At 43.1% G+C, this 23,150-nt stretch overlaps 1 protein-coding gene across 1 annotated transcript in view; it reads left to right on the plus strand.

Moving 5' to 3' along the window:
• Positions 1 to 23,150, plus strand: part of ACTR3 (actin related protein 3) — a 220,709-nt gene that overhangs the window by 60,898 nt on the left and 136,661 nt on the right. Inside the window, exon 3 of the mRNA XM_069224689.1 lies at positions 17,069 to 17,193. Coding sequence (XP_069080790.1) covers positions 17,069 to 17,193 — 125 coding nt within the window. The remainder of the gene's footprint in view (positions 1 to 17,068; positions 17,194 to 23,150) is intronic.

Genomic DNA, 23,150 nt, shown 5'->3' on the forward strand with positions numbered 1-23,150 from the left:
GGATCCCAGCTCCTCTGCCCAAGCCTCCCGCACCTGGGTCGTGGTGTCAGGCCTCATAACGAGACATAATTGGTACAGTCTGGAAACCAATTGGTTCCACATCAAAAAATTACATGCATAAATGGATGGAAGTCCTCCGGGGCTAACAGATATGTAGGAAATGAAAGGTAGCATGCAATCTCTTAAAGATGAAAAGATCCATATGGGTGACACTCTGTACCTGCTGGTCTCCAGGAGGGTGAAAAACCTGGCCATCTGGAATGATGTCCCCCATTCTGGCGAGGTTATAGCGATAAAGCGTACACTGCTCCAACACATCGTGCGTAAGTGGGAGCTGGGGGTTATTATGAAGAGGGATAGCAGGAGAGTAGAGGGGGTCCGCCACCCAGCGTTCTAAGCCGCTGACGCTACACCCAACACGTTGTGGATACCGTTTGTATGACACAAGGGTCAAGTGGAATACCCTTTTTAAGAATTTGGGAACGTGAGCGCAGCCAGCTGATCCCTCAAGTTTGAGGTATGGGATGCAAGCATCCCGATGAAACAAATGGAAGGAGTATGGACACTGAGCTATCAAACCGTAACGTTGGAAGTCGGGGACTCACGCTCTAAGGGAAGCACCAGGGTGTCCAATCAAACCAATGGCCTACCCCCCGGCCCAAATCAGACACAGCAGATGACCACGCTGAATGCGGAAGAAGCCAAGCATCAAGGGGGTAAGGACATTTTTATAATGGCCACCCGTCCTGCCATGGACAAAGGAAGTGTTATCCATTGCGACACCTGCAGCTCCAGCCAGGCCATTGCCGGACCATAATTAAGTTGTAGTATTTGGTATCAGTTCCTGTGTAGGCGGATGCCTAAACATTTGGTATCATCTGTGACCCACCGGCATGGAAATTCTGCAGGAACTGGTTGCGAGGCTTCTGTCAAGGGTAATAATTCAGATTTGGACCAGTTAATCTGAAGTCCCGAAAAGTGGCCATGGTGGACAATTTCCTGCTTAAGCATGGCAAGGTTGGCTGTGGGATGGCAAACCAAAAGTAGGGTGTCTGCGTATGAGAGGAGGGGGCCATGTGTAAGTTGGAGTCCCCTGCGGTAATGGAAGTCTTGTAGATGGTGAACCAAAGGGTCCATTGCTCAAATGAACAGGAGGGGGCCTAAGGGGCCGCCCTATTTGGTGCCTCGCAGTATCCAAATACTTATCCGTAAGCGATTCATTGACTCGTATACCAGCCACGGGGTTGGCATATAATATAATTAAGGAGATGAATTGTGGAGGGATGCCAAGTCAGCCCAGGACCACCCTAAGGAAAGGTCACTCCAGAGAGTCGAAGGCATCCAAAAGGGCTACTGCTGAGGGGATAGTAGAGGATATCCAATGTAATACTGCAAAGATGGTGCAGAGGTTGAGGGAAGTCGATTAGTGTGGGACAAAACCAGATTGGGTGTGGCGGGGGGTACAAATCCTTGTAGAATTGTATAAGTTACATCTGTACACCCTCGCTCTCCAAGATTCGTTTCTTGTCTGCTGCCCACAGTTCAGTGATGTAGCCCTGGATTAGATTGGGGCGAAGGAGCGGTGCAAGGGTGCAGCCTCCCCTTCCCTACACCTACGAGCCTAGCATTTTTACCCAGCGAAGTCTGCTCTCTATCTGCAAAGTCTTGAAACTCTTTGAGCAATACAGAGTAACAGTGCAGTTCAGGGTCCCTGGCCTGAGCGCGGCATCGTCTGTCGTGCAGACTGGACTCAATATGCTGGAGGTGGGCTCTAATATCCTGGGAGATGTCAACATGTTTGGAAATGCACACTCAACGAATATGAGCCTTGAAGCCTTCCCACAAAGTCACCTCTGTGCAATCGAGCCAGTATTAAGCTCAAAATACTCATTCACCGCTTTGAGTATTTTCCCCCTGAAACACCAGATCCTAAAGGGCTTCTTCTTGAAACCTCCAGGAGCGCTCTGCGTCACAATCGGAAGGGATCCGCAGCTGCCAAAGAATAAGAACATAATCCGAAAGAGTCTTGGGGGAGGGCATCTATATGTGTGACCCATAAATAAGTGCTGAGCGAAAGGAACCAATAGTCCAACCTAGTACATTCCGATTGGGAGCCAAGTTGAATGTAAAGCCTGAGGCTCTAGGTGGTCTGTATCACCAGGTATCTTGCAATGCATAGGTATCAATGAGATTCTGGAGAATGGCTCTAGCCCGGGGTTTATCGCTGTGTTTGGCACTAGTGGAGTCGAACTGCAAGCAACATGGCATATTGAAATCACTTCCTAATATCAGATGAGTCGTTTCAAATCGCTTCAACTTAGCAGCCAGTCCCTGGGCAAAACAGGATCATCCACGTTAGGAGCGTAGACATTTAATAGTAGCACAGGTTGATCAGCCAGAACGCACCGCACAAGGACATACCGGCCCTCAGGGTCAGAATGGCATGATTTGAAAAAGGAAGGGAATACGTTTGTTTTAGAATGGAAGTGTCCCTGGAATATGAACTACAACATGAGAAATAGCGATGTGTGCCCCAAGCCTTAGCAAAAGGAGGGTCGCTACAAGGGATCAGGTGCTTTTCTTGTAGAAGGCTACCCCCACATTGTCTCGTCAAATAAGAGAACACTTGTTTCCCCTTCAGTGGGTTATAGATTCCTCATATATTCCAGGACATGAAAGTGACTCCACAGTCCATGATCAGAAAGGAACAATGAGCATGGAGATAATAAATGATGTGGCATGAATGGGCAATGGAAGACGGGGGAGGACTTTGTAGTGTGTTGTATTAAGCAAACATCTTAACTTGCATGATCAACAAAGAATATTAGAACACATGTTCCCCCAAATGCCCTCCCATACTAGATTTCTCAACATTTAGTGCATTCCAATGAAACAAAACATACAACAATCCCAAAGTTACAACCGTGGCAATTGCCAGTGAGGTGTGACGCCATCATGGCAGACAGCGGCCCTAAGAATAAGAGCAAGCATATGTAATAATTGTAAAACAGCAAGCCCATTTTTTGGGTGACACAGCAGGTTATTCAAAGTCAGTGGGACCTCCAGAAAGAGGGTTGTATAAGCACTTCATGGGCCAGGCACTCATGCAACAGAAAAGGCAGGATCAAAGTCACAGTGAGATTGGTGAAGGAGAGTGGCTCCTGGTATCAGAGCCAGCATGCTGAGAGAATGAGAGTTAATTGAGTTTTTTTTTTTTTTTTTTGCAGAATGCCGACACATTTCAAGGGGTGTCGAAGAGCTGCACCTTCCCTTTATATAGCACCCGAAGGCAGGCTGGATAGAGCATAGCATACCGCTGCCCTATCTTTTTTAGAGTGTTTTTGACATCAGAGTACCTCAGTCAGGCCTCCTGGACTATTGGTGTGAAATTCGGATAGATGGAAATGGAGGCCCCTGGTGTTGGAGCGGGCCCCTCTCTTGAGCCAGGAAGAGTACTGTCTCCATCTTCTTCATTCGTTTCTGCATGGGGGCGCTGCCATCCTCAAGACTGGAGATCCTCTCCTCCGTTGTGCCCAATCGAACCCCCTGGCGATCCAGGCACTCGCCTAGTTTAATGCAGCCATCTATAGTTTTGAATCTCCCCTCCATTGCAGGGAACCCTGCCTTGAGCTCCACCATCATGGCAGCTATGTCCTGGGACAAGGTCGTGGGCATGTCCTTGTTGGCAGGGTCCTCCAGATCTGGTTTTATCAAAATTGAGGATGTGCTGTAGGGGATCCGTACTACCCATTACGGGTATGCCATCCAGCCGCAGAATGTACTTGTGACGGAGGACACCCCTCCGCTGCCAATGTTGCAAGAGTGCAGATGGGAAACGGGCCGCTGGCCAAGCTCCCAAGTCCCACCACCCGATATGCAGATGTGCAAAGCGATGTCAGAGGCTGGGGCGCCGACCACCAACAGACCACGTGAAACGCCACGTTAATCAGAACAAGCAGGGACCGTGGGTTTAGAGCTGATGCAACAGGCAACCAGCAGGAGTGTTGTGGCAGTAGTTGGTCAGCGACACAGAAAAGGTCAAAGCACCCACGGTATACCAATGACACCAGCCCCCAGACAGCCAGGGCTCGGGGGCAGATCCACAGTAATTCCAGGGAATGTCAGGCCATGAGTGCCCTCAAAGATGCCAGAGGGGATACGGGTGCCGCCCAGCAAGGACAAAGGCCAAGGGCCGTGGGTCCAAGCGGAGTCCCAAGGTCCGGGATGCCACCAAGGCATCCCCTGCATCCCCTCAGGGGCCAGTCATAAATAAGAGTTGCATCCTGTCTGCTCACCTTGTGTCCCACCGTTGGGCAGGAAAGGGGCACTGGCATTAGTGAAGGGCCCCAGCAGCCCACCCAACGCACAGGCTGCCGCGAACATCCTCTCGCAGTCAGCAGCGGCCGACCATGAGCTCCATCCACCAGGGGGCTCAACCTGCAAGGTCACTGCCAGCACGGGCAGGTACAATGTCAACGGGGCTGGGACGCCCGCACGGTGGGATTTCAGTACACCCAGCTGCTGCTCCAGGACACCTTCAGAAGTGCCCCTCCGCTGAGGCTGCCGCAATGCCTTCTCTCTAGCTGTTATAGCCTCCTCCAGGACCGGATTGATGAGGGCCTTGCCAATAAGGTAAAATGCAGCGCATGCCAGCACGCCTGGAATATGGAGCGGGGAGGGTGCTGCCATGTGCAGCAAGCGTAGGCTGGGGACTCACCTGGCCTATGTAGGGGGACCGGAAGGCAGCGTCTGTGATATCAGGTTCCGCTGCAGCAGGAGGCGGCTGCAGCACTGGGTCTGTTCATGGTGACGGCTGACAGGGCCACTTAGGCTACACTTCACCATGCGCCCAGGTGTGCCACATTCAGGGAATCCGGTGCTGAAAATGCTTTGTAATGCTTTAAAGTTAGTAGAACTACAGTGCATTCCTTGGGGCTGTTGTCTCTTACAATGTCTGCACCACTTAAAAAAATGTATAGGCTACTCAAGGTAGCTAGTTTATCAACCGAGGCAGCCTTCAAAACCAGTGATGCAGCTGGCAACCCAGTCCTTTCGGAGCTGCCGACACAGATCCAGCAGATAGTATGTAGGTCAGCAAGAGCACAAGTCTCTTAACATTTCTGCCTTCAGTGGCTGAGATAGGATCAAACATTTCCTCCTGGGTGATTGATACATTACGTCCTACAAATTTGTCACACCAATTGCTCAAAACTGCTATTCTGTATCTTTTGTTTCCTCCTTGCCTGATATCCCTCCCACATGGAGCAGATTTCAGAGGGGTACCTGGCCATCTTTCTACTGGAGGTGCACCTGTTGCTCCCCAAAGGTGCCAGAGGGAAGATACTGGACTCAATATTTAATTTTGCTTTCAAAAAACTGAGTTTTCAGATCCCTCTTGGATCTCAATTCTCTTATTGCTTTAGTTTGGAAGGACAAATTCAAGATGTTAATAGTGGCTCAAATCTGTTCTGCATTTGACCCAGATATCTGGATGGTGTCCAGTCCCACAGGTGTTACCTGCAGTTCAAGTTGGGTCTGACCATTTTCAGTTTACTGTACTGTCCTTAGGCCTCAGTAGCGCACCTCTGGTGTTCATTGAAGTGATCTTTGGAGGATGGATATTGCTGTATTCCCGTACCTTGATGACTGACTGCTGAAAGCGAGCTTGCCCCAGTCAGTCATGAACACTGACACTATTTTGTTTCAGAATCATCAAAACCAAAATCCTAACAAATTCTTCTTAGTCTCCTTTTCTCTGGGGCAGTCATGGATATGATGGAGTTCAGGGCTTTCCCTTATTAGCAATGAGCCAAGGACCTTTGGTTTATGATCCTGATATTTTGGGCTCGATCCATGTGGGGGTAGTTCTGAGGCTTCTTGGTCCTTAGCGTCAGAAATCCTCATTGTCAATCATAGTTAGGTGATACATGCAGTTCCTACCATGGAATTGAAGTCCCAATCGGCCCAGCAGCATAGCCACCTTTCTGACGTCAACCACATCAAGGAGGAGGGTGCATAAGACTTACAGTGGCTGTTCAACTTCTTTGTCCCGTTGCTTTCCATTCTCACCTCCTCCCCTACAGCAGACAGTGATGATGGGCACATTACTTCTGGGTTGTGGTAGGGTCACCTGGGTGCGGTGGAGATCAGAAGACTGGTCTCCAGTGGAAGGCAGGCACCATATCAATCTTCAACTGCAGGTCATTTGTCTGTCTCTGAAGGCCTTCCATCAAGGGGTGGCAGGTGCACTTTATCGTGGTCAACACCATTGCCATCTGGTACTGCAACAAGCGGGTCAGACTGGAGTCTTGGGGTTCCGTGCTGCAGCCTTGCACAGATGGTTGCATTATCAGGTCGTCTTTGCAGTAGCAAATCAATTCTGGGTTGGGGTGTGGGGGCCCTGAGTGCTAGGGTAGACTGACTAATCAGACGTCATGTGGCAGACCACGAGTGACCTCTACATTCTGAGGTGGCACAGTGTCTCTTCCACCAGATTGGGCCAGGAGAGTGTAGTGCCAAGACCACCACAGCATGAGCATTTGTCCTTTGATAAGGCTGCCACTTTGGGAGGACCTTTTGGCCAGAGAGCGCGGTGCGCTGAACACTAAACCAACCCCTCCAGGGTTGGAGGTTGAGCAGCAGCAATTTAATGTTTGTTTTGCCACCTGAAGTGGTGGATGTCATCCTCATCGCTAGACTCCTTGCAAAACCAATTTATGCCGTGCAAGGGAACAAATTTGTAACATGGTGCGGTGCCTGACATACAGATCCCTCACATGTGAAGCTGTTAATTCTCCTTTTTATTTGTGTTGTTTTGAGCCCAGTAAGATCTTGCATTGGCACTATAAAAGTTTGTCTGCACTTTCGGCCTTCCTACTTTTGCCAAGTCAACCTTCCTTGTGCATATCACCTGTTGTCATGTGGTTCTTTAAAGGTTTTATACAGTTTACCTCCCACGGTGTTTGTGATACCAGAGTGGGACCTTAATTTTGTCTTGACATTTCTTATATGTGCTCCCTTCTATACATTCCATGGGCTGCTTGCTGTATTTCCTGACCTTGAAGGCTGTCTTCCTCATTGGGATTATGTCAGCTAATTGCGTGAGTAAACTGCAATCAATTTAAATGTAATCACCCTAATCCACATTTTTCCCAGATAAATTGGTGCTGAGTACTCAGGCTGGCTTCTTGCCTAAAGTTGCGACTCCCCTGTTGGACAGTCTATATTTCTACCAGTGTTCCTTCCTCCCCCTCCATCCTCTCGAAGGCTGTGCAGAAGGAGACCTTGTCAAGGTGGATGGTCCTCTGCATTAGGATCTGCTATGTACTGGCCAAGAAGCAACCCCTAAAAGGTCGTGGAACCCATTTCACTAGGGCTGAAGCTGCTAGAGTGCCTGTTCTTTACATCTTCCAGGCTGCGACTTAGGTGCTGGAACATATGCTCAAAAGCAGTACTTCCTTGACAGCGAGGTCTAGCGGGGATTATTGTTTGCCTACTCGATTATGCAAGTCCGAGTACACTCTACAGAACCTCCACCTTGGGAAGGTACTGCTTTGCTGTCTGCTCTAAGGTGAATAATCTGTGAGTAGAATTGCCCATCAGAAGAACAAATTGCTTACCCTCGATAATGCTCACTCTTGTGGATGCTCTAATCGCAGATTTCTCACTGTCCTCGAACCCTCCATGCTATGTGGAGTGGAGACTTTCTAAAATGTAAAAAAAAAAAAAAAGTCCCAAATTAGTGCCCAGGATACTTTGATCAACAATTTTTCATGCTCTATGGAGAGGACACAGAAAGAGAAAAGTTAAGAAACTGACCTCCTCGTCCATGGGTCGTACTTAAATGTGGCTCTTCTCAGTCACTTCCTGGGCAGTACTGTGCCACCTAGCAGCACGCAGAAATCTCTGGATCCAGTAAGGTGCCTAGGGAATATTCTAAAGTGAGGAATCTACAGTTAGGTAAAGGCTCTATCAGGAATAGCTTTACTGAAGATAAATCATTGCTTTTCAGAATTCTCTTGTGACATGATCATTGCCTCAGCTTTTCCCTGGAAGTTCTATATGATACCAGAAGTCTAGGCGCCCAGCTGCTGTTGCATTGTTTAGGCAGCAGCAATTTGTTAAAAACCGGAGTGTCTTCCTTTAGCATGTTTTAATATAACAAGATCTGCAGGGGGCACCCAGTAATTAGCTGAGTTCTTGTCAGCATCCTGGTAATCGTAAGCTACAGATGACAAAAAGTAGGTATGCATTTATTCTAACTAACCCTCTGCAACACCTGTCTTTGTAGAGGTGCTTGCCTCAGCATCCCCTTTTCAATCTGCTTCACAAAGTACATCCGCAGTAGTCCAAACAACATCCAACAGCCTATCAACCATGCATTTAGAAAGCACAGTCATTTGCCAGATCAAAATCTGCATGCTTTGCTGTCACATTAGCGGTATGAAGCACTTAATATATTCTAAAATACATTACAAGGAGCTAATGTATTATCCTAGTGAAATCCCAGTTTGATTATTCCCTTTTTTTGGTTGGATGTCCTCACGTATTTAAAGTTCTGAATGAGGTAAGCAATTTCATAGGGTGGAGTAAAAAAGCAAATCATATGAGTATTTATAAAGAGCCTTCCCTTGTTCCTGAATATCCCATTTTGAATCTGCTGTAGTGCTTGACGGAATGTAATTTAGCAGGCCTATACTACTACCCACTTCAGGAGCCAAAGATGCTTCACTGCCATAGTAGTTTATTCTTTTTAACAAAGGTAATACTTCTTAGGTAAATTAATCTACAATCCTTCCTTGCCCCTCAAAGAGACCTGTAGAATCCACCTCACTAGTGGGATAATCTTTCTTCTATTCTGGTAGAAGAATGACAGAGTTCTGAAGGGGCCTGTATTGGCCAGACTGTCTGATTTGCTCTCTTCTCAAGGAAACAAAAGGATGACACTTATATCCTGCTACATCAGAGACAAACTGTAAAGGCTCTCTGTGCCCAGGACGTACACCCATGATTTTATTTTTTATAAAACTCTGTTGACTCTCTGAGCCTGCATAACAAGCTTCATATCTCATCATTTCTGTTCAAATATAGTTTACTCTTCCCTCCCACAAACCCTCTGAGAACATGATTTATACAACAAAATGCTTTAGCTATAAGGTGTCTCGTCATAATAAGCACATTGCAAACACATTAGGCTTCCTCTTGTGTGTAACTTTTGAAGCTTGAGAGAAGTATGGAACATACATATTAGCCCAACATTGTTTCATTATGTTTTCTCATTTAAGTCATAACTTTTCAAAGGTGGCACCTTCATTTTACGTTACCATATAGATTTGCTGTGGCACTACAGAGTGTTACACAGCATAACTTGATTCCGGAGGCGGGAGTTTTCTTTTTGAGCTCATACATTTTTGCTGTGCTTGTGCTCGCCCTCTTTCTCAATCAATTGAGGCGTGAAGCCTTGAGGGCGCATCTAGGAGGAGATACGATTAAACAGATAATGGTACTACCAGTAGGACATTACTCCCTGCACCCCTGTACTTGCCTTCCTCTGCCAGCTTAGTTGCCTCTGTGAACTAATGAGTCATTGAATACACATTTTGATTTTCAACTCTCCATTTTGAGCTTTACAAGACTTTGGCTGATTGTGGATGTGTTATTCCTGTGTGCCACCAGACTGACCCTCGTCACTATGCCTGCACCCCTGTTTGGGTGGCTGGATATGTTAGTGGTGGGGCAGGGCTTGGGGGGGGCTCAGCAAGCCAGTAGCTTAACTTATTGTGCAACCACTATTCCATTAACTACATTCAGTGGCCGCTAAATTCCCAACTTCAGAATCGCATGTAGCCCAGATGCAGCAAATCCAGAGATTAAACACAAACAGCAAATCTATACAGGAGCAAACTGGAGTTACCTGGCCACTCAACGAAATGGGGGGAGGGCTGCAGCTGGGCATCAGAATTAAGCAGAGGCTTGTAATGTTTTTTTAATCATTTTTACATTTAAAAATGCTGTTTTCTTGCAAAATACAGCAATCTGCAGTTTCTCATGCCTGGAACTTGTACTATCTACCCAGCCTTGATCTTAGTTATTAACCCCTGGAAATCTGCTTGAGGCAGCCTCTAATCTACAACTAAGTGGCAAGTTGGTTCTATCAGTTTAACAGAAAGGCTGCCACCCATAGCCACTAGAGCAATTACTTTCACCTGCTCCAAGAAGGATGCAACTCTGTTTGTTCCTCCTTGTACTAGCAACAAGGGTAATCAAAGTAAATCAAAATAGACAGGTCTTCTATCTTCAGGCAGTTCTTCTAAGGCCTACAAGATACTCTGCCGCAGACCTGCAATCTCTAGCATTGGTCGTCTTCTAGGTCATTGATCTACTTCAATTGAGCCAAACAGCAGCGGCGAGCAGTCCATCAGCAAACCAGCCAGCGTATGCCACTCCTGGAGCATCTGAGAAATCCACAGCTCCTCGCAAAAAAAGAAGGCACTGCATTAAGCACAAGTATTACATCTGTTTTGCACCAAGTGGGACTCTTTCGACTTTAGAACATAACAGTAGCTCACACTCTGTATGGCTGTGATGACAGTTGTGACATATTCAACTTTAGTTCCCTTCGGGGCTTGACTGATCGGTCAATTGCTGACCTGGTTCTATGTACGTTATAAGACTTTGAAGGCATGATTCAAAATCCAGTGATCTCTGCATATCTTGCAGTGGTGACTGTCTCTTGCAACCACACTGACCATGGGCTCCATGTATCTACACAGTTTTTCTAGTGACCATGGCACGGACGACGATCCGTTGTTTTTTCCCGTACTTGTTGCTATGGACTGTATTGCAAACACTCGTCATTCTGGCTTCCTGCCCATAATGTCTCATAATCAGAAAGCATGCCTTCCTACAGCTGGGAATAATTGCATAATCACTAGACCAGCATCAATTAGTTATGGAGACTGACCTGAAATGCTTGTCCAGCTTGCCTAACAGCTTCTCCCAGCATCTAAGATTCAAAGTGATTAGACTTTTTTACCAACTAAGGTAGAAACTATTGCTAGTCAACATAAGAGCCGTCAATAACGTTGGTGCACATGCCTCAATCTTGTCAACGTTGGATCATTCATCAGGAAAATAAAAAGGACGCAGGTTGTAAACATGGATAGCAGCAGACCAGAGGCATTAGAGCCAGCAATCATAATTACGAATATCTTGGAAGCCACAGAGGCAAATCGTTGGGGTCCAGCTAATGGGAGACAGTTTTAACTTAATTTGCAACAAATAGATGTGGACATTTTGCTAACTGAATTCATGGCTAGACAAGACTTCCTCCAATGGATTGCCCTGCAAACTCCATGCTGCTATTCCTTATTTACTGATGTAAAATCCCAAAGCAACCAAAATGTGGGAAAAATGTTTTTGCTAGACCACCCTTATTCTGTTGCTTCTGATAAACCTTTACTTGACACCATCTTAGCCCTCCTTTCAGCACCCAACCGACAACAGGAAGTGTGAAGGAGAAGCCTATGGATGATTACCACTAGAATTTGCAAACTGACTCCATCAACGGGGCAACCCACCCTACAGAGATTACCATCAAGGGCAGTATTATCAGTACCCAGCCAATGGACCACCTAGCAACACCAGTCCCTGGAGAATTACTTTGATTAGCCCAAAAGCTAATTCTCAGTGCACAAACATTTTTCCCTGCCCAGGTGATCAACTATGGGGCTTCATTACATTGCAACTGGCAAATCTTGGGGTGCCTATGAGGAACTAAAGCTAGATATTGTCCCAAAGTATATATCGAGAAGCCCACATGACATATTGACAGGGAAACCTGCTTCACCTGTTCAAGTCTCAATGTGTTACTTATCCTAAAGTGGGCAACCCAGACTATGGTGAGTCTATAGGGCACACTGTAAAATTGTGTGGGCTCACAAATGGAAGCTTTTGTATCTTGGATTGGAAGTCAGCAAGATGCTTCTTGAAGAATCCCTTTTTGCTGAAGAATTTACAGTATCCTGTTGCATTCCGAACCAACCCCAGATCTGACTCTAGATGTCCAGCAAGCAGCACAATAATTAACTCAAGGAACATGCAGTTTTTCTTTGAATGTTTTGCCAGCTCTAGATGGACATGCCATAAATGATGATGGAGACTGGGTGGTCCATTTCCTTCTTTGAAGATCACTGCTCTCCTAACTGGACTGCACAGTTGTCACACAAAGCCTCAGTTGCACAATCAAAGGTATCCCACATGGTGATGTACAGTGCTCTACACAGTCCCCCCTTCGGACATATTTGCTATAGTAAGTACCCATACTTCCAAAGGTAGGAAGAGAGTATAACTGTGACTATTGATCTTCAACTTTGAAGCTGGACTATTGCTGGTCTTCTGCAGAAAACCAGAGTGTCAGATTTGTGCAGTTTTGTAGCAAATTTCTCTGTTTCAAGTAACCTTGACTACTATTCATAACATATGATGTATTGTGTTCAGCATCCATGCAGTAAAGGGTGATAGAGGTAGGTCATTGTGGTGGGGGGATGAATTTGGGAAGGGGCCCTGATATATGGTTCCATATTAGTTTAAATTGTAGCGTTTAAGAAATAACAACCAACCACCAAGACATTCAACAATTGTTACTTACCTTTAAAAGCTGGAACCGATTATTAGTTCTAATGTTCATAACTGAGGCATGAAACCAATGACAGACTTGGTAAAGCTACACTGTCTTGATCCTTTAGTTCACTTGCATGTGCCACATCCAACACAAGGAAGCTGCTATGGTTATTGTTGGCATTTTTAACACCTTTCTGGAACCTTCCATTGATTGATTATATACTGAATACAGGGGAAGAAAACTCGATCTTGGTGTTCCTGAGATGCATGAGTGACACCATAAGCTGTTCACGAACAGGGTACTTCACAAGTAGCTGGTAATCATCCTTGGATTTACAGTATTTATGCATAGTTCCTAAGGGAGCACAACCAAGAGAGACATTAATCTAAAATGCAAAAGGCCAATATAATGCATGCAACTACTTCCTATAGTTGTGTTAGGGTGAATGGCCCGAATGGCATATCTGCTCTCCTGATCTAAAGTCCCAGAATCTGCTGATAAGAACTCAACAATAGCATGACTCTTTTATTGGCCTATTTCCCACACATGGTAAGAAATTGATTTAGTTACATCTGTGACTGTGGCAGCATTAAAGGTATTTAAGTTGTCTGCTGCTAGGAACTCAAGGTGAACACTGACCATGACCCACATTAGTTCCAAGTGCAGACCTAGAATGGGAGGCGATTTTGTAGATGGGGGTTACAGATTAATTGCCAACATGACTGAAAGTGCTGCCAATTGGTTCTTCAACAGTTAGGGCACAGGATGACTGCTGCATTAAAGAGTTACTTGAAGACCCTGAACGTAAAGTGTTTTGGAAACTTGTTCTCTTTTCGCCCTTTTGCACCTATCTTCTTTCTTCTTTTATTACAGTATTCTAATTCAAACAGTCTTTTATATGATAGAAGCGTAGCCATGGCACTGTTGTGAACAGATTGAATTAATCATGGACATGTGCAGCATGCTAAAAATAAACCATTAGGAAGTTAAATTGCTTTAGGTTTTTAAAAGAACCGATAGATATAACCGAATAGCTTGCTTATTGACGATATAAAAGCAGCTCATTTTCTAAACAGCAAATTAATAGTAATGAATGTTGAATTTGATAACCTTCAGGTAGTCCACGGAGTATTTCAGTTCATTTATGAGGTATTGGGTTAATTGAAACCTTCCTCGCTTGAACTAGAAACTCAGTCAGTGTATCATTATCACAAAAATGCTCATAATCCTATTTTGCTGTGAGTATAAAGAATAATGGCATTCTGTATGATCTTTAATGGCAGGATGCCACTATTAGGATTACAGAGCTACAGACCCTTCCACATTACCTCAACTACCCATGCATGCTGTCCATCCTTGTATGCACCCCTTGTCCCTCTTTGCCACGTAGCAGGCATTTAGCCCCCTCGCCTAAGCAAATTGGTGGTAGCTTGTCTGGGTGTAATTGAAGGCAGGTCTATTCGCTTGAGAAAACAAGTTTGTTTGAAAGTGCTTTGTTCAACTCCAAGAAAGGCAAGCAGCTGTGCCTGTTCTCTTCTGGGTTGGAGGTGTGTTCATTCAGATTTTCATGGTGGTAGCGGGACAAAGCTTTCAGCACATTGACGTCTAGTTGGCGGTACGTGTTTTGTTTCAAGGTGTACCCTCTCAACCTTTGCGCTTCTATCTGAAGTGGCGTCTTTGCTTTGGCATAGTCTTCATTTTACTATTGCTACTGTTCTTTCTGTGATTCGTCTTTCTAGGGCTGTTTTGGGGAACACTAAGTGTTTACCATTTGTTTTCTAAAGGGGTATTTCTTTTTTGTCTGTGGCTTTTCTGAAAAAAATGTTCACTAGTTTCATTTATCTTGTTGTCTAACTGGCACAGCAGAAAACCACTTTGATATTTCTTATTCAAGGATTCCACTGTGAAAAAATAAGTAATGATGGTTGCAATGCTTCAAACAAGTCACTGATGTTCACTATGAGTCTTATTCCAGTCTACTGTATTTCTGCACAGTTTTGCAAAATAGACAGGGATCTGCAATAACAAACTTAGAAAAGTGTATATCAAAGTTACAGAGCGGTGCAAACTTCTAGGCTGGGTCTCTTCTGAAGGCAATTTTTATCCCTGTTACCAAAATAGAAAGCCAAAGAGTGAAGTGCTTTGTTAAACGTCAGTGAAGACGCCTATGATGCAAAACCAGGACTAAAAGTAGGTAACCATTCTGTTCACATTGTGGGATCTCCATTGATAGACAATAGAATAGACGGCATAATAAATTAGTCATATAGGATAAAAAAATCGACATCAGCCTTACTTACCAAAATAAACGCTAAGCAGAGAGTCAACCAAAACGTTTCTTAGGAGCTATAAATGCTTAGTCTAAGTTGTAGACACTGTTAGTCTAATTTAATTCTTCTCTTATGGCCCACAGTATTCTAAAAGATAATTTTTGTGTTGCCTTAAAACCGTGAGACTAAAACTAAAGTCTGGTCTTAAAAAGTTTTTGCAAACCTACTTTAAAGTCACTTCAGAGAATAAAGTAGTAATTCTGTCTGTTTCTGTATCTATTGGTTTTGTTTTGGGAATGCTCCCTCTTCCAATGGTATGAAACCAAAGAAGATGTTTCAAAGACAGAGTGTTTGGCCTGCTGTGGCTTCTGAACTTGCCCAACTGACAATACAGGGACCCTTAACAAATGGTACATTCACTTTTTTCTATTGTGTGCTGGATCGTGTTCTCATCAGAGGATCTACCTTACCTAAGGGTTGGAAGGTTTGAGCATAGTCTTTTAACATCCTCTGTGTTTAGATGTACAAAAGGATTATTGCTAGTGCCAGGACCCCTGTCTGTTTCACCCCCACACCTTCTTCCTTCATTGACCAACAGTGCTAACTACTTTCTTCTGTTCGGTAACTTAAATGTGATTCTTCCATAGAATCACTGATGACTCCCTCTCTCATGGGCTTCTCATTGGGCTTCAGCTAATCTCCCAAGGTTTAGCCTTTGTTGCTCCTGGTAGAGCAGGATATAATATTCTCCAGTTGGTTGTTAAACTAAGTCCCCAGAAGTTGGGCTTCTGTCACTTCAGGATAGACCTGCATAGTATATTAATTGTAAACCCCACTGATTGTCATCAGTCTGACATGCTAAAGATGGTAAATATTTACTTTCATGATTGGTTCTGATCTCACACTCACCAAAGCACTGAATGCTTATGTGGAATGCCCCTGCTGCATCCAGACCTCATTCACTAGCCCCCATACAGGTCAGTGTACAAGACAGAAATCCTGAAACAAAGGTGAAATTAAATCAATGAAGTTTCTTATACAAAAGTAAAAAATGATGTGAAAATTACATAAGATTGTACAAGTGGCATGTCTCTAGAACATCCCTGGAAGTTTAGAAAGAGGGCTATTTTAAAGATGTTGGATCACTGTCCTGCTTGTTTACTTCTCCTCTCAGCTACATTTGTAAGTCCTTGGGTCAAGGTGTTGTCGCTCTTGTTCACTGATCTAACACTTGCACAGAACTGTCAGTAGCTAATCTTAAAACTAATGACAGGGTTTCTACACCTTTATAGGTTTTTCCTCAGACACCTGTTTGAATATGTGTACACCTACTGACCCACAAGTCCCTACTACATTTCTAGGAGTCTCTGGTTGACTGAGTAGCTTGAACTGGTTGGCGTCAGTTCAGAGGATTAATATTCGAATGTCCACTCTTAAGTCCAGCCTATAATTTGGTGGTACTTAGTTTTCTAGTTTATATAATCAGATGCAACTGTTGCTCTACTTCCTTGGCCCCTATAATTCTATTGACCTTTCCAATATTTCTGCTCACTTTCACTCTTTTGGAAAGTTCAGGCAGAAGTAGACTATTTACTGTTTCCAACATGTTTGAAGCATCTGCTGGGAAACAAAATCTGTTTTACGCAGAAAAATATGTGCTGCAGATTTGGAATTCCACTCCTCTTTAGCTATTAGTCACTTTGGCTCATTTATTATCTCAGATGTTAAATAATTGTAAAATATTTCCTTTTCAGTATGATAGTCCTCATCACTGTCTTACTCTACAGTCATGCTGTTTGGCCTATACATTTTTGTACTTTGTTGTGTTGGAAAGTGCCCTGTTGCATCCCAGGGATGTGTTTACAGTGTAAAGAATGAATAAATAAATTAGAAGTTTTCCAGCTGATGAACAGCCTTTCTGGCCCAGGTGCAACAACCCTCAATAGAGTCTGCTTTTTTATTTTTACTAGTAGCTAAATTCGAGGACCTCTCCAATTAAAGAAGTGATCTTATCTCATCTTTAAATTAGACCTCTGGCTATCCTTCCATGTTGCTGATTTCGTGCACAGTCATCAGGCATTATTTAAGCCAGACACAATAATGGTTCACTGTGCCAGAATCGTGAGATACAATTAATACTTGTTTGATGTAATTGTACGTTTTGTGCCTTTTGAAGGTATTGCTATTAAGGAGTCAGCAAAGGTTGGCGACCAGGCACAAAGAAGGCTGATGAAAGGTGTGGACGACTTAGACTTCTTTATTGGCGATGAAGCGATAGACAAACCAACATATGCAACAAAGGTAATTTAGAATAAATTGGTAACCATGTCAGCTTAATTTGAGTTTACAGTTTCCTACTTTACTCATATTATTATTTATTGTTAAACCTTGTTTGTCTTGTGTTTACAACAACATATGATAACAGTAGCTTGTAAGATAAAGCATTTGCAGTTCACAGGTGGAGAATATCAGAGGCCAGTAGGCCAATAACGTAGTCATTGTATCTTATGAATCTGATCAAAACTCCAGCATTGTATGTAGGATTTGGAGGAGGGATTGACCTAATGTCAGCTAGGCATTCAAAGTTCATAAAACTTTAGGCATGCCACTATATCTTCCAATTTTTAGGGCAGCCTCGACTCTTATGCATGAGCATCTCAGTCAAAGTACGCTAACGTATCCTGCATGGTGCTGAGAAGGTTACCCAGAACTGTAATATTGTCTAGCCATCTTTGGTTCAGTACCATTTCTTCACTAAAATTTTAGCTTTGGTGACTACTTTTCTGCTGAAAGTCCATTGCTCCTTTTTCCTCAAGGCATCAGTACACTATTAAAATGCGTTTTGTCTGAAAGCTACCCAAAATTAAAACTTGCAAAGGTCCTGCCTCCTGTGGGCACACCATCAGCCATCTAGCAGGCCACCGATATGTTAATGCAGAATGCATGCTGTGTCAGTGCACTTTACCTTCTGGTATTAAAACAAAAGTCTTGTGTTTGGTTGCTCTCCCAGGCCAAAATCCATATATGCTTCCTGTTAACCCAGCTAGCAGAGCACCTTACATAGTTCTACTGTCAGTCCACCTGTATATTTTTTCAGAACTTTGATATGGTGGCAGATTTCCAGTTGGGGATCTCCACTGACACTGTGACCAAACGTCTCACATGCAACCGACTCACTGGAATTCCTTTGGGAGGTTCACTACAGAGATGTCCACATCAGTGCTGTGTGGGACAGATCTGATTAGTGTCTTGTCTGCGTACTATCTGTAATGCCAGTGTCAACTGTGTAGTTATGCACGAGTTGCACTTTTCATTGAAAAACATTTCTCGGATTTCATGAGAACTTTGGTAGTCATGGATGGATGTGCATCAAATTTGGCACTCGCTTAGGTTTTGACTTCTAAAGTATGCAGTTCCATTTTTTGTGCACAAAACAAGTTAAACAAACATTGGCAAAGCCAATATGTCTTTCCTATGCTTTGCCAAAGTGTTATATCCATTTTATTCACTGGTGTGGCTACTGTTCAGCATGGCTAAAAGTTAGTGACATAGAGGACAGTGGCCTGGAGTGTCATAGAGTGGAATGGCATAGAGTTGTGTTGTAGAGTGTAGTGGCAGAGATTGTTGTGCATTGGAGTGGCATAGTGTGGAGTCTTGTAGAGTAGCATACACTGGAGTGGCGTAGAGTGGACTGGTGTATTGTTGTAGAGCACAGTGGCATATAGTGCCATGGTATTGAGTGCAATGGTTATGAATTCAGCGGTGTACGACGCACCATCCTAGAATGCAGTGGCATAGATAGATATAGTGCTGCATAGTAGAGTGGTGAGGAGTGCAGAGGCATAGAGTCGAGTGGCATGGAGTGCAGAGTAAATTCGAGTGGCATAGGGTGGAGAGGTGAGTCAAGTGGCATAAAGTGAAATGGTATAGAGTGCAGTGGCTAAGAGTAGAATAGAGTGGTGTGGAGTTGGGTAGGGTGCAGTTGCATGGAGTGGCACAGTGTGTAATGGCGTAAAGTGGTGCAGAGTAGATTGGAGTGGCTTGCAGTGGATTGACCTAGAATGCAGGGGCATAGAGTTGAGTGTTACAGAGTTAAGTGCATTGGCGTAGTGTGTTTTGGCATTGAGTTCAATGGCGCAGAGTACAGTGGCACAGGGTGGAGTTGTGCAGAGTAGATTGGTGTAGCATAGACTGGAGTGGTGTAGAGTGGAGCAGGGTAAAGTACAGTGACGTAGAGTGGCATAGAGTGTAATGGTGTAGAGTAACATGTGGCATAAAGTGTGGTGCAGAGTAGATAAGAGTGGCGTTCAGTGTATTGGCATCAAGTGCAGGGGCATAGAGTTGAGTGTTACAGTAGAGTGCAGTGGCACAGAGTTGAGTTGTGCGGAGTAGATTGGTGTACCCTAGACTGGAATGGTGTAGAGTGGCATGGAGTGCAGCAGGGTAAAGTAAATTTGTGTAGAGTGGTACAAGGTCGTGTAGAGAGGCGTAGAGTTAAGTGGTGGAGAGTGGAGTGGTGCAGAGTGCCGTGGAGTAGAGTGAAGTGTTCCTGATGTGGTAGCCCACTGCCACTACAGGCAGCGCATTTTCAATTGAAATGACCCTTATATTTGCACAGACAGACAATTTTACAAATAAAACTATACAGTGCACAGACAAAAATGTATGGGAATTGCATCACTTAGTTTAATGATGTGTTTTGATCTTATTAAAATACTTGTTTCCGACACACTTCAGAAATAACACAAAATGTGCTTCATTTGTACGCCCATAATTCAGATATATTCTGAAATACTTAGTTTGTTTAAACATTGTCATGTGCTAGAAAAAATACTCTTTCCTACCACCAGTTTCCAACAAGATTGTCACATAAATCCTCTCAATTTGAAGCCAGAGAAAGAAAAGTAAAAAAATAAATAAAATAAGGGCCCTTGGATAATGTCCCCTGGCATTTGACCTCTGTCTTTGAATGTACAGCAAATGTGACAAGAAAAGAAAAAGATTTAAATGCCTATTAACAGAAAGTGAGTTTGTGGAAGGATACAGAAAACACCTTTTAGGGCAAAGGAGGGACGAACAGAACCGGGAGAGCCTAAAGCAAATAACACTAGTATGTTGAAAGCCAGAAAGTGAGTGCCAACGCACCAAGTCAGTGGTAATCAACGAGTGGAATGCATTCCTAGGTTAACTTTCTGAAAGTCTAAAAGAGGACTTTAGCAAACTGTACAGCTGTGCTGTCTGGTAGGCTGTGACCTAAAAAGGGTGAGAGGGTGGAAGGCAGAGGGGCAGAAAGAGGTTTGCCCATTTTAGCTCTCATAGGAAATGTTGCTTTCACCCACAGCAGAATTACTAAACTGATTTATACCAAACCGCATGATGTTAGAACTTTACTTATAAAGTGTGTCTTTGCTGGTTTGCTGTAAATTCCTTCATTGGTTTTTAAAATATTGGCATTGGGAGAGTTACAGGATGGGCTTGAAAGGTTAGGTGATACTGTATATTTTGTTAGTTGAAAAGCAGTTTAATATACTTCTAATTTTAGGACTATTAATTTTTGTAGACAATTTATTTTTGGACACAGCTTTTTGATTTTCTGTAAGGTACAAAACAATTATTTAAAGTTCTGTAATATAAAGTCATGTTGCTTTAGTATATAAACAGACCAATGGTCCTGTATTAAGTGCTTTATGGTTATTTTAATCTCAGGTCTACAAACGGCATATATTTTCAGGTAGCATTTCTCTGTTTTGCAGTGTCTACCATTTCTTCATTTTCAGAGCATACCAGAGCATCCCAAATAGTAGGAGTTGCAAGTAAATGTAGCACATAGAAAAAGTGCTGAGACTAGCACGTAGTCCAGAGTAGAGGTGTAGATGTATATGTGAGGTGTTGTATGCTGTGGTAAACTGGAAATAGGTCCTAGTGAGCTTAGTTGGGCAGAGGAGCTGTGTTGCTCGCCAGAGGTCTAGAGCAATTTATGAGAAAAGGTGTGAAACCCTTGGATTGCAGAGTTTAGTGATGGTGAAAGTAGCTGAGGGAGAGCTGCAAGAGGCTACATCTAGCACACCAATCCGAGGCATTGGGGAAGATTCTGTGAAATCGTTTGCAGATCACTCCTGGTATTATCAAATTCATGCAGCTTCATCAACCGGGTTATGGCGTGTCATGAGGTCTGGAAAAAATAGGAGGTTCAAAAACTCATTTGCCAATAATGCATTTGCTGTATAGTGAATCTGCACAAAATATGGCTGAACCCTCAATGGATTCCATTTCTGTGGGAAGGTAATCATTTGTGTCAATCCATAAAGTGTGGGTTTTAGGGGGTGGAACAAAGATAGAGGGGCAGTAATATTTACATTTCCTCAGAAGTTTTCATATCTGTTTTGAAACTGCATCAGATGTAGGAGGCTGTTAGCAAGTTACACCCAAATCTTGTTTTCCACATTAGACTCAGTGGGGTGGTTCAAACTATTTTTGATTTACTAATAAATTTGGCACTATTTAATAAATCTGCAATAGTTTGGCAGAGAATTGACTTTTAGCCTGCTCCTCACATTTTCAAATTTGTTCAGATCCACCAAAGGCTGGCTAGTTAAAAAGGGCGGACCAAAACTGTTTATTTGCCAACAACATTGTCAATTTCTGATAAACCTGCACAAAATTTGACAGAAGTTTTGAAGGATCGTTTTTCTGTAAGTTTCTCAAGTTTTGTGCCAGTCCATTAAATGGCAGCAAACTTAAAGGGGTGGGCCAATAACATGTAATTCGCTTAGAACTTGTGCTTTTTTAATCTCCATATAATGTGCAGGCAGTTAAAATTTAACACCCCCAGAGCGGTTATTTCAGGTTTCTTGCACATTCAGTAATGGAGAGCAAAGTTATTGGGGGTGAAATATTTTTTTGATTTGCTAATAACTATTGCATTGCTTGGAAGATCTGCACGAAATATGGCAGACTGGCATGTTAAGCATACTCCTGGCTTTCTCAGTTTGTGCAGCCCAAAATTATGGCTTGATTTAAAGAGAGGGGTCAAAATGTTTATTTGCTAACTGAATTTGGCACCATTCGAACCTGCACAAAGTTTGTTAGACATTTAGCAGATTAAGTTATCAGTTGATTATTGCCAAATTTTGAGTAGATCTGTCCAGGGAGGACAAAGATAAATTGGTGCAATAAAAAGTTGAATTGACTAATGAAGTGGTACATTTTCATGCCCTTTGCCATGTTCAGCAGACTCTTTTGCTAATGTTTTTTTAAACAAGGGTTTTCTACAAATAAAAAAAACATGGTGGTGTGCGAAGTATAGTGTACATTGTGGTTTGTGCTGCATAATGTGTGCATGTCGGAGCTTTTTTTTTTTTTTCTGATCAAAAACTAACATGTATAACAACCTTTTATTCAGTGAAATACACACATGCAATATGCTTGTGTATGTACTTATATAGATGTATTTTTATATAGATATATACACACGCATATATATTCAAACAATTTCTTGTAACCACAAGAAAGGTCAGGACACTTTCAGTCAATTCATGAAGAAGGCTACGGCTGAAACGCGTTGGGAGGAAGACTCTGTGTGACAGTAAAACTTTTATACAATTGACTGGAAGTGTCCAGTATTTTGGGACTTATATATATATATATATATGTATATATATATATATATATATGTGTGGTTTTTAAACTAAACCATAAAATTAAGCAGACAATGGGGGAAAAGTACATATTGTTACTATACATTATTTCAATACATCATATGAAATATTTTAGGCATGTTAGCTTTAAAAGTAGATGACACTTTTATATGTTCACTTTTGTTCTGACAGTTGTGTGGTAATGACATCACAGCACAGACTTTCCTTGGTTATGTAACAGTATAATGTATTCAAACTAGTAAAAAGTGGTCTGCAGAATTTCCAGCCATATTACAGTAAAGGTGGTAGCGGGATTCTTGAGTTCTACCCGTCCCACTTTAACACTTAATAACCGAAGGCATTCAAGTAAAAACATACGTCTTAAACGAGGGTCACACCTTCAAATAGGAAGCTTTAGTTTCCAGGTTTACTTATCCTAGGTTTACACAATCTCCAATAAATGATACATTGTAATACAAGCAGTCTTTTTGGCTGCATTGTAGAAGTTCTACATTCTAAAAATTATTTTGAAACCTAACCAGAAAAAAAATCAAGAGTAGCATGTAACAATGAGGAGTTTACTCATGCCCTCTTTAGTGGTTTGTTTTTATCTGATACGTT

Source organism: Pleurodeles waltl, chromosome 3_1 (genome assembly GCF_031143425.1).
Source record: "Pleurodeles waltl isolate 20211129_DDA chromosome 3_1, aPleWal1.hap1.20221129, whole genome shotgun sequence".
Classification (NCBI taxonomy): Eukaryota; Metazoa; Chordata; class Amphibia; order Caudata; family Salamandridae; genus Pleurodeles; species Pleurodeles waltl.